Below are 12,332 nucleotides of genomic sequence, written 5' to 3'. Positions count from 1 at the left end.
TTGGTTTTTGAAAAGGAATTTAGATTCTCTAAATTTTAAATTTGTATTTTAGAGGATAAAATGTAATTTTTTATATTTGAATAGTTTTTTTTTTATATTTAGTTTTGGTCTTAGCTATAAAATAAATAATAAGAGATAAGTGAAATTCAAATTTTAGAAAATTTAAATCCTTTGAAAAGATAAGAAAGAATAAAAAAAATTAAAGTATTAAAAGTTTAAAACATAATAACTCAGATGCTATGAACTTGGAATTGATAATTAAAAGTTGTTATATAATAATTTAGTTAAACATATCAACTAATTCAGTATCATTCGCTAAACTAAACACATTTGTTATTCAAGTTGGTTTTTTACACAAATAATTTGATCGGTAGTGCTTTGTGCCATAAATTTGATTGGTATTTCCGATACATGTTCATATTTGGTTATTGAAGAGTAGAACGGGAGAAGGCACAAGCGAAACGACGTGCCTGAATGTTGTCGTATTGGTGATAAGCCCAACCAACGAAACCCTCTCTAAGCTTTCTCTGTTTTGTGACACTCGCTGCTAGCTGCTACCCACCAATCACCATCACACTCACTTACCTTATCTTATCGAATTCACTCGCTCGCTCACTCACCCACTCACTCACCGAAATGGCGAATGAACAAAACCAAGAGCCGAACCCCGATGAGCAGCAACGAGTCCCCAATGGCTCCTCCGATTCCTCCGACTCCAACTCCGACTCCGATTATCCCTCCGATTACTCCTACTCTGACTACTCCGACGGCGAGCAGGACGAGGACCAGGACCAGGACCAGTACTTCCGCAAGGCTTTCAGTTTCCGGCGCGGCGACGAGCCGCTCCCTCCTCACAAGAACAACCCTGAAGTCAACTACCGCGACTTCGCCGAGGTGCTTGATAGCAAGGTCATGGAGAGTATCCACGAGGAGGAGGACCCTCTCTTCCTGGAGGATGAAGAAGCCTTCAACTTCCCCAAGGACCCTCTCAACTGGACCGAGGAGGATCTTGGAGAAATGTGGGCCGATGGGGACAACAACATTGGTGGCACCGGTTGGGACCCCGTTTGGGCCACCAAGGACGAGTGGGAGTATGTTAAGGATGAGATTGCTGAGGGCGGGAAGCCTCCCATTGCTCCCTTTTATCTTCCCTATCGGAAGCCTTTCCCTGTTGTTCCTGATAACCACTTTGACATTGACAGCCCCAAGGCTGTTGTTCATGAATTGGATAGGATTGAGGAGTTCTTGAAGTGGGTCAGCTACATTTTCGAGGATGGAAGCTCGTATGTCATTGATATTGTCAAATGGAGGGAGTGCTTTGTTTCTAATTTGTTTTGCTACTGCTAATTCTTTTCTTTTGCTGATTCAATTGAAGGTATGAAGGCACCGTTTGGGATGACTATGCTCAGGGAAAAGGTGTTTTTGCCTCTCAAGATGGTCTAGTCAGGTTTGTATCTCTTACTTGATCCTTGATTTTTGTTTATTTTTATCATGTTTGTTCTTTTAAGGCTGGGATAGTCTAGGTGTTGTATATGGAACATGAGTAGATATGATGAATTGATTTTAGGAATAAGCCACATTGTAATTTTGAGGGTTATAGTTCGGGTTGGAGCAGAGAAAATTGTTGAAATTGTTACTGTAGGCATGGTTTGCTTATAATTTAAGATCCAAATGTGGTTGGGCAATCAAATTCTTTATAATTATAATTAATAATTAATGACCGTGGATTGTGGTTCGTCTTGGGAATCCTTGGGGACTATGATTCTTTGCTGACTGTCAACTTTTACATTTGCCTTCCTTTTATATGTATAAGCTCATCATTTCTTCATATGTCATTGTGTCTTGCATCTGATGTTGCCTGATTAATGTTTTCACAGTGTATTTTTTCTTTCCTAGGTATGAAGGCGAATGGCTCCAAAACAACCCAGAGGGTCATGGGGTAATTGAAGTAGATATACCTGTTGTAGAACCTGTTCCTGGATCCAAGTATGTACCTTACTCAGAGGATGCTTCCTTGTATGTTGCAGTGTGAACGTGCATTCATTTATTTGTAATCAAATTGGATTGTTTTTATCAATTCTCTCAGGCTTGAAAAAAAGATGCGAGCTCAGGGAAAAATACTGCAAATGGATTTTATGTCTGAGGAGGACAGAAAATGGCTTGAGATGGATATTGAAGATAGTTACCGTCTTGCAGACGGAAGATTAGAAATCCCATGGTATGAGAATCAGGAATGGGTTAGGCAATTTGGAAGCAAACCGTAAGTGTTACTTTACTGTATCTTCATGGATAATGAGAAATTGCAACTCCCCTGCATTGTTCTTTTATATCTTTGTCTGGTGCATTATAACACATTAACACCGACCTGAGAAAGCTTTTTATATATTGATGACAGGGAGAAAGGTCGGTACCGTTATGCTGGTCAGTGGAAGCACGGTAGATTTCATGGATGTGGTGTTTATTCAGTTAATGAGCGTATCACATATGTAGGTCCTTCCAAACTAACCTAACGTTTAAATTTATTAAGTCCAATAAGCCTCTTTTTACTTTAGAAATTCTTTAAGTGGGGAGGGAGCCGGTGTACGAGGTGAAGAAATAATTGAAAAAATAATAGATGAAGTGCTTTAGCCTTTAGCTTCCTGTAGAGTGTCATACATTCTTCGTACTTATTGAGGCATTTACTTTTATTGTGCATGACACCATTTTGAGCGTTATTATCAGAATTATTTGATTGAACCTTGCAACTTAGAATATATACAGTGGTGGAGGATATCCGTCATCTCAACATAAGGGGTGATTGCATTATCACCATATAGAACCATGTTCAAAAATTATTTCTTTTGTACTCACATAATTTGTGTGCATGCAGGGTAGATTCTATTTTGGAGAATATGTGGGTGAAGGTGAGGGATGCAATGACGAAACTTCAGCGGTATTAAATGCTCTTTTTATGTACAAACTTTTAATCTTTGAAAGAACTTTACATTCTGGAGCTATGGTGATAATGATATGTATTCTGTCAAATTCAGCTGCATTCTGGTATAGCAGAAGTTGCTGCTGCAAAGGCTCGCATGTTTGTGAACAAGCCAGATGGAAGTACGCCATTTGACTATCTTGCATTTTATTGAGAAACTTAAATTCATGTATTTATTTTTTCTTTAATGGGTTTTCATTGTTGATGGTTTATTTGCTAGTTCCATTGATTACCGAGTCAGATATTTTAGATTTAGGAGTAAAACTTCATTCTTCACCTTGTCCATTATGGCTTTCCACAACCAGTTTAATAACCAGTTTCTGTTTCCTAATATATGGTTGTCTCATTAAATATGGGCCTACAGCTGGGATTTTATTTTATATATAGAATGTTAAAAGTGACGAGGTTCACCTCTCTGTCCTTTGGATGTTAGCATGTGTGCTTGGCATGTTAGTAGAGTCTGTTCCTTTTCTTATACAACAAAAACCAAGTCTTTTCCAAGTAAGTGGCATCAAATACATAGATCAAGTGATATTGTCGCTTCATATTGTAAACCTTGTCTATAAACAAACTATTTAAATCTAAACTTATCTTTGTTGTGCATCCACTTATTCAATAAAACATTCTCGTAGATTTAATACTGAGCTTATTCTCTAGCCGACCAATGTCAGCCTTTTAACGCCCAACATTCAGTCCCATTTAATATTTCAAGTCTTTCTTCTTTGTTATATGTTGAAAATTTGTGTGCTATTTGTAACAAGAACTTAAGTTATCTTTCTCCCCTCTATAGATTGACTCCATGCTGGTCATATCCCTTTCGTTGTTACTTATCATTTAATACTTTGCAGTGGTTAGAGAACAGAGAGGTCCATATAATGATCCACAACATCCCTACTTCTATGAAGAAGAGGATGTCTGGATGGCACCTGGCTTCATCAACCAATTTTATGAGGTAAGATTCTGTTGGCCAAGTTTCATTCTAGTACAGTTCTTATTTTCATTGGATATATGGAAATAAAAAATGGATAAAATCCTGTTGCAGGTCCCTGATTACTGGAAAACATATGTGCAAGAAGTAGATCAGGAAAGGGAAATGTGGTTAAACTCTTTCTATAAAGCTCCTCTTAGGTTACCCATGCCCTCAGAGCTTGAATACTGGTGGGCAAATGGTACTAATACATTCTTATCTCAGTTTTGAACGATTTAGTTATATACCTTTTCTCATCTGTCAATGAATACACATCTTTTGTAGTAATTCATTGTGCAAATTTTAATCAGAAAAGTATCATGCGCCTCCTGAATTCATCCTCATCAACAAGGAGCCAGAGCCTGATCCAGAAGATCCATCAAAGCTTATATATACTGAGCTTCCTCTTATCCTTCACACACCAACTGGACATCTTATCAATTATGTTGAGGATGAAGAGCACGGGATTCGTCTATTCTGGCAACCACCTTTGAAAAAGGGAGAAGATGTGGACCCAGATAAGGCCCAATTCCTACCCCTTGGTTATGATGAGTTTTTTGGGAAGGTTACAGAGAAAGTCACGGGGGAGAGCCTGTGGGACCGACTTTTACTTGCAATTGGAAATACATGCAAACCATGGTTTGACAAGCTAAATAAATGGGCGGAAGAACAGAAGAAAAAAATTGAACAGAGACAGAAGGAACTTGATGAAGAAGCTGAACTAATAGAAGCTGAAGTGCGTCTGGCAGATGCCATGGAGAAGATGGATGAGTTGTTGAGGTTACGAGAGAAAGAAGCACAAAAAAAGGCCGAAATGGGCTTACCAGATGAGGATGAAGCTGACGATGACGATTTGTTCAAAATTGAGGATGAGGCCGAAGATGAAGATGAAGATGAAGATGAAGATGAAGACGAAGACGAAGATGAAGACGAGAAAAAAGATAAAACTTCTGTAACCAAACAAGATAAAAAAGCTAGAACTGTAGCCAAACAAGAAAAACAAGCTGCTCCAGTAGCCAACCAGGATAAAAAAGCTGCCCCAGTAGCCAACCAGGATAAAAAAGCTGCTCCTGTATTCAAACAAGATGAAAAAGCTACTTCTATAACCAAACAAGACGAGAAAGCTCCTGCAGAGGAGGAAGAGGAAGGGGAGTATGAAGGGGATGAAGAAGAGGAAGAAGATGATGCACAAGCAAGTTTTGGGTCTGTTGAGCAGGAACAAACAACGGATCGGCAGAAGGGAAAAAATGGGAAATCTCCATTTTCTACATCTTCACTTGCATTTGCCTCTGTCGGCCTTATCACTGCAGTGAGTTATGATTCCTTGCATTTGATGCATGTTTTTCTAAATGAACGAACATGTTCAGAAAGATACCAAAATCACTTTGTGTTTTTTAAAATAGAAAAAACTTCATAATTAGAAAATAAACTTTAATTAAAAACTAATAATTTAAGTTCAAAATATAGATCAAAAGCATAAGTAGCTTTTTGAAGATTATGATTGTAAGCAAGGTCGATTATTTTGGAATTATTATGTTTTAACCAATTTGTCCTTAAGGATAAAAAATATAGTATAATTAATCATTCCATACCCTTTATAATAATCTTATCATAGAAGAACAAATATTTTCATACAATTCAAATAAAACAAATTATTAGCTAAAATACGCATACATAAATTAATTCTCATTTAGTTGACTATACAAAAATACGATTATACAAATAAATGATTATCAAAGCAGTTTCAATCTTACTGCCTTTCCAAACATATCCTATGTATGGGGCTACATTTGATCAAACTTGTTAAAACATATTCCAGTATTCTTGGGTCAGATGTTTCTCTTTATTACATATTATGTCCCACTGAATAACTTTGAATCTGACATTTCATACTAAAATATTTTTCTTATCAACAACTTAGTTGACAGGTTATTTTACTTTTCTTCATGCTATGTAAATAACTTCAACGAGTCTCCTTGCCATTTACCATGGAGTTAATCAACCTAGTATTTGTCATTTTTCCTGCACATCTTGTTCATGGAGTAACATATTTTTTATATAAGTCATCTTAATTTCAAGTGTTTTTGTTGTCTTTAAAAACTTGTTTGCATTCAAGTTTGGATTTGATCAAAGTCAGGTTCCGGAATCAAATTTGTCTGTTGCCTTATCAGGTCCCATGCATGCTGCAACAATCATTTACATTCTGGAACAAAGGTAGATCAAAACCGGAGCCAAAGGCACTGCACAGCTATCGAACCAGTGACCTAAAAACAGTTGATTCAGTCAAATTTCATCATGTAACTGGCCAGAAGATTCGCTTGAAGGCTATAGGCAAAGCACATAGGAGTGTCAAGGCTATAAGCTATTCAGGTGGCAAATTTAGCGAGGTGCGTTCTTTATCTAAGACTCGATCTTATTTATTGGATTCTGGGAATTCCAAAAGAAACTTGATGGAGCCAAGAGCTAGTTGCATCATGTGGTTGCATGAGGCACCAGAGAGGGATTTAGACAGCATACTGTCGTTGCATTCGTCAATATGTAGTTTTAATGCGAAGAGAGGTTCACAACCTTGTTTGTAGGATTATTTAATTCATGAAGGCCATTTTTAATGCTTTGTTGGCCTTTCTGTAGCATAAAACCGGCATATTTTTGGAGCTTCTTGCCTGAAAAGCACCTTCCGATTGAATTGTTGAGTATTCTATGCATTTACACCTTCATATTCAAGGTTTCATTCTATTTCTTTTCACGCAATTTTGTAGTACTATAAATGGTTTTCTGCTTCTAGTACTTCGGTAAGTCAAAGCTTTATGTTTAGGTATAAATATGTTAGCTTAGAGTTATTTTATTCTCGTGTAAAAATTAATATAAATAGTTTAGTTATAATCTAGTCAATTTTAAATAAGTTAATCTCTTTTTTCGTTACCCATATTTATGATAAACACAAACCCAAACTAGGATTGTGAAGAATGAGCGACATTATAGAAGTAACAACTAGAATTTATGTCTGAAACAGTGAGCTTTTTACTTTTAAGTTTTATCTCTTGTTACTTGTTAGCAATTTATGTGTGCAAAGTAGTAGATGGGTGTGAAGCGAAATTTACATATTTATCCTTTGTATATATATTGCTTTAATTTTGTGATAATATTGGACAAGGGCATAATAGAAAAAAAAGACTTAATGAAAGTGGTTGAAGGTGCCACAAAGGTGTCACATAATAATATATAATTGCAAGTATAAATATAGTATAGATTAGTAAAGAAAGAAAATGTTTTTTTATCTTAAAAGTTTATTTAATCCTTTTATCTCATTTAGACATGTTTTTATGAAATAAAATAATTATTCCCCTATTCTATATATCATAGAGGAAATAGTAAAATGTATTGCCATTTCTTTTACTTCTAAATTAATTATATAGACTGTTGCTAATATAAGTTAAGATAAAATATTGATTAATTTCTTGAAAATTAGAAAATGTGAATGTCAGAATGGACAAGCACGACAAGCCACTAGTCGTTAAAGTTGGATAATTATGTTACACACAAGACCCATTAAAGTTAGATAATTATGTTACACAAGACCATATATATATATATATATATATATACTTATCTTCAATTAGAATATTATTAAGAATATTTGAGTGGAAAAAATGTCACCTACATAGATTGGAAATTGTTTTCAATTGCGTTAACCGTGTTGCACATGTGGTAGGTCAGTATTGTGTAAACCAACGATAAATTAGTGTTGATAATATTGCGCAGATGTTTGTTATTTGATTTGTAGGTTTTTGTCAACGACGACATCATTTTCGGTGGAATAATAATTTGAATATTTTACGCTTTTTTCTTTCAAACGCCACACCCTAAAGCCCACTATATATACACATGCTTGGAATTGTCGATCTCGTAGCCAAGACACACAAACACATTCATGAAACAAGAATCAGTACTATAATATACAAAAGATGCAGTTCACGATAATTGTAGTAATCTTGTTCTTTATCGTTCCCTTGGCATTGGCCGATCTAAGGGTTGGTTTCTATAGTTCAAGCTGCCCAAAAGCAGAAGCCATTGTACGAAAAGTTGTTCAAAGGAACTACTTGTACATTGATAGATCCATCGCCGGAGGCTTGCTTCGCTTGCACTTTCATGATTGTTTCGTTCGAGTAAGACACAAAACACAGGGCTGCGTTTGACAGTTGACACATTGTATTAAAAAACATTGAATTAGTGTATTTTGTATCTATACTGAAACACTAAACACAACTTATTTTTTTATTTTTTCTTTTATTATTCTTATTAATTTTTCATAATTATACTTTTTATTATTATATTTTTTTCTAAATTTTTTTGAATAAAAAAATAAGATAAAATTAAATTTTCATAATTTATTCTAATTTATCACTAAACAAAATATAAAAACACTAATTTTTGTGTCTCTATCTTTTATATTTTATCTCATCTTATTTTTAGAATCAAATACAGCCATACATACATACACGAATTATGAATCATTAATTCTTTCTTTGAATTATATTTTCAATATATTACCGGAAGTATATATAAAGCATATGGAATGATAAAGAGCATTATGCTATTTTCTCATTTACATAGAATACTTATTAAATTATCCCTTTTTTATGATTAATTGATTACATATACACTCCCTTCTCCTTTATAAAACATGTATGTCATTTTGTTTTTCTTTATTATTATTATTATTATTATTTACAAATTATCACTTCAATTAAGTAGTTGATAATATTTGAGTTACAAAAGATAAAAAAAAAAACATTTTATAAAATTATTTTTAATTAATATTTTCAGATATTCTTACTTATCCGTAAGCATTATTTACTAAATAATCAAAAATATATTCTTGGTCAATAATAAAAATCTTAGTTCGATACCCTCTAATGCGTTCTTTTCTATTTTTATCTTTCTCATTATATTAAATAAATAAATAATTGAAAAACAAATTATATATGAATTTAATCTTCATGTAAAAGAATTTTACACAGTTATATCTTATGAAACTCAGATATTTTGCTAAGTTGTCGTGTCCGCGTGTCAGACACATTTCGGACACGACACTTACCGACACTCACCGACACTCGTCTGACACGCGTGTTTGTTGTGTCTAACTGTATCTTAATAAAAAATAAAAAATTCTTTTTCGAACATACCTAAATACCATCACGTGTCAGCGTGTCCAGTCTTATTTTTAACATATATTCTTAAACTAAATTTAGATATAGTATATATTATTATTTGTTAAAACAAAAAAATATTTTAAATACTTGATATAATTAAAATAAGACATTAAAAATAATTAAAAAATTTAATTTATATTTTAATATTAATAAAATATCAAAATATCATTACGATTTAGCTAAAAAATACTTTATATTTTATATGTATGCGTGTCTCGTGTCATGTAAAATTTTAAAATTCGTGTATCAGCGTATCACGTATCGTGTCCTGTCCCATGTCCGTGTCAGTGTCCATGCATCATAGGTTATATCTAAACACATAGATTTATGAATTTAATTTAATAATTTTTTAAAAGCTTTTTACATTGAGATTCAACATTAAAATTTAACTATGTATATATCAATAATTGATCACTACATTAGTAAGTAAATTAATTACTTATAAAAAAATATTAAAATATAAAATACATATTAAAAATACTTTTTTTTTACTAAAAATAGAAAGACTCACACTCATCATCTCTAAATAAGTATAGAAAAATTATGTTATTTGAGTTATAATTTATTAACATATTAAATAATAATATAGTAACTAATTTAATAGTTAAATTTAAAATTAGTAAAAAAATCACTCAGTTAACTTTATATAAAATTAATAGTTAAAAATAATTAAATAATTAAACAAATTTAATTAAATTATAATCAAACAACTCAGTTTTTCACCTTTAAAATTAGAGTAAATAAACATGGTGTCATGGATGATTATACCTTTATTCAGGGTTGCGATGCCTCCATATTAATAGACCCAACAGAGGACAACGAATCTGAGAAAGATGCAGAAGCAAACGAAACCGTTAGGGGTTTCGAGATCATCGACAAGGCCAAGAAGAAGCTAGAAAAAGTGTGCCCTTCAACAGTTTCCTGTGCAGATATCATTGCGCTGGCAGCAAGAGACGCCGTCTCCATCACCGGAGGACCATGGTACGCCGTTCCCACCGGCAGACGCGACGGGTTTGTCTCGAATCCTTCAAACGCAGAGATCCTTCCAGGACCAAGTTCAACAGTGTCACATGCGCTTCAAATCTTTACATCAAAGGGCATGACACTTAGCGAAATGGTAACCCTTATGGGAGCACACACCATTGGTTATGCTCATTGTGGTTTCTTCAGGAAAAGGCTTGAAGGTAGAGACTCAACAATGGATCCTTCTCTGAACGAGAAGCTTGTGAGGCTTTGTGGGAATAGTAGTAGTAGTAATAACAACCCTACGACGTTTTTGGATCAGAACACTTCTTTTGTGTTTGACAATCAATTCTATGAAGAGATCGTTAACAAGAGAGGGGTGCTTTTCATTGACCAGCAGTTGGCTCTGGATTCTTCGACTAAAGGGTTGGTCTCCAAGTTCGCCACAGATGCTGAGACCTTTCGACGAAGCTTTGTGAATGCTATTGTCAAGATGGGAAGCATTGGTGTTTTGGTTGGAGATGATGGCGAGATTAGAACTCGTTGCTGGGATTACAATAATAATAATAATAGTGATCCTTAAATTGTGACTTTAGATTTGTTTTTCATGCTCACTCTCATGGAAAAATATACAAATTATGAACCGTGATAATTACTAGCTATCCTACCTGATGGTAATGTCCAAAGAAAAATGATATATATAGCTTATTTTTAATCGGGAGATAATGTAAATGTTAAATAACGTAAATAACGGTTTAGAAAAAAAGAAAGTAAATCAATTTTTGAATTTAAATGAATAAGATTAGGCAAGATAACTTCTTTTGTCGTATTATGTTATCATTGGCTCTTCTCAATTAATTTTGTTCTCCAACTCACATTTTCTTCTTTTATCATGCCGCGACGGAAACAGCGTCGTAATTTCAACCACTACAAAATACAACGCCGTCTATCATCGCAACTTTCTCCTCGTGCACCGTAGTCACCACCAAATGCTGTCCACCATTGTGGCACCCTGTTCACCCGTCACCGAACACTGTACACCATCACAGTTTTTTTCTCGCACACGGCAGCCACCGCCATTGCTTTCCCACCCCACTATTATGATTGCAAGCGTTATTATGTGTGTGCTGCCTTCAAGATCATAGAAAATATAAATCAAGCATACGGGATTATAATTATTGGGAATATGCTGATCACAACGTGGTTGATTTTATTGATAATGGTAATTGGTGGAAGAATATCATATGGCAAGTTACTATCTTTTTATTGGTATTCAGTTGCATAAACGCTATTTATTTCTCATCTTAGATAACAAAATTTATGGAGGGAGACTATATTTCAATTGTGTCTTTTCTGTTCTTGACAATGATCATGAAAATCTGACATTACATGTATAAAAAGAGGTACATGTTCGAGTTTAGAAATAAAGTTTTCAATGATGACATGTTAATGATTGCATGCATTATTATTTGTTCTGCCGATCACGGCCCTCTTTTTCTTATTTCCACCTTGTTGTGGTCAATCCATAATATGTCGGATGGTCATTTTAGTAGGTATGTGGATGATTATTTTAATTTTTATGTGAATAGTTATTTGATTGAAATAAGTTTAGTTATATACAATTAAAATATGTTGGATGTTCAATTCACTAAGTACGCGGATTATTTTTTTTTTAAGTGGATGGTTATCCTTAAGCGCCGATGAGGTTCCTTGTTAACGAACTAGAGACGGTGAGATGGATCTCGACAACGACGATGGTGCTAGTTGGCAACCAAGCGACAATATATAGAGGGTTTGGGGATGAAGCTAGAGCATTGGTAAATTAGAGTATAATGGTTAAAATTTTTGAATTATTAAATGGGATTTTTTGTTAGGTAATTTGGGCAGAGTATTTTTTTATTTCATTGGGCCAAATTTTTACTCCGTTGTTCACATTGTTCAGACTTTTCGTTGTCTACCCAGTGAAACCAATTTTTAAAAGAGATATATTAGATATTTCACTTTTATATACACGAGTTGAATAAAGGTGGCAACATGCATGTACCCTATCTGCGGGTATCCAACTGCGACCCAATCTGATCGGGTATGATTGTCAACCCGATCCGCAACTGGTAGGGTAGGGTTTTTCTGCAAGTCGGGTAGCCTCAATCCTATCCGACTAATCCGCACCCTAATATGTATATGTTTTATACTTATATAAAAATATGTTTCAAGT

At 34.2% G+C, this 12,332-nt stretch overlaps 2 protein-coding genes across 2 annotated transcripts; both read left to right on the top strand.

The window, feature by feature from the left end:
* Positions 1–378: 378 nt before the first annotated feature.
* On the top strand, positions 379–6,665 carry LOC112706874 (protein TIC 100). Its single transcript, XM_025758393.3, has 11 exons — positions 379–1,283; positions 1,376–1,447; positions 1,897–1,986; positions 2,087–2,260; positions 2,396–2,486; positions 2,870–2,932; positions 3,030–3,096; positions 3,823–3,926; positions 4,017–4,143; positions 4,253–5,250; positions 6,113–6,665. The coding sequence occupies exons 1-11, from the start codon at positions 637–639 to the stop codon at positions 6,518–6,520; spliced, it is 2,841 nt and encodes a 946-aa protein (XP_025614178.1). The 5' UTR covers positions 379–636; the 3' UTR covers positions 6,521–6,665.
* A 1,195-nt stretch (positions 6,666–7,860) lies between these two features.
* LOC112708384 (peroxidase 44-like) lies at positions 7,861–10,843 on the top strand. Its single transcript, XM_025760546.3, has 2 exons — positions 7,861–8,107; positions 9,933–10,843. The coding sequence occupies exons 1-2, from the start codon at positions 7,907–7,909 to the stop codon at positions 10,698–10,700; spliced, it is 969 nt and encodes a 322-aa protein (XP_025616331.1). The 5' UTR covers positions 7,861–7,906; the 3' UTR covers positions 10,701–10,843.
* Positions 10,844–12,332: the final 1,489 nt, after the last annotated feature.

This window comes from Arachis hypogaea, chromosome 8 (genome assembly GCF_003086295.3).
Source record: "Arachis hypogaea cultivar Tifrunner chromosome 8, arahy.Tifrunner.gnm2.J5K5, whole genome shotgun sequence".
NCBI lineage: Eukaryota > Viridiplantae > Streptophyta > Magnoliopsida > Fabales > Fabaceae > Arachis > Arachis hypogaea.
This window is presented reverse-complemented; position numbering and strand designations above follow the sequence as displayed.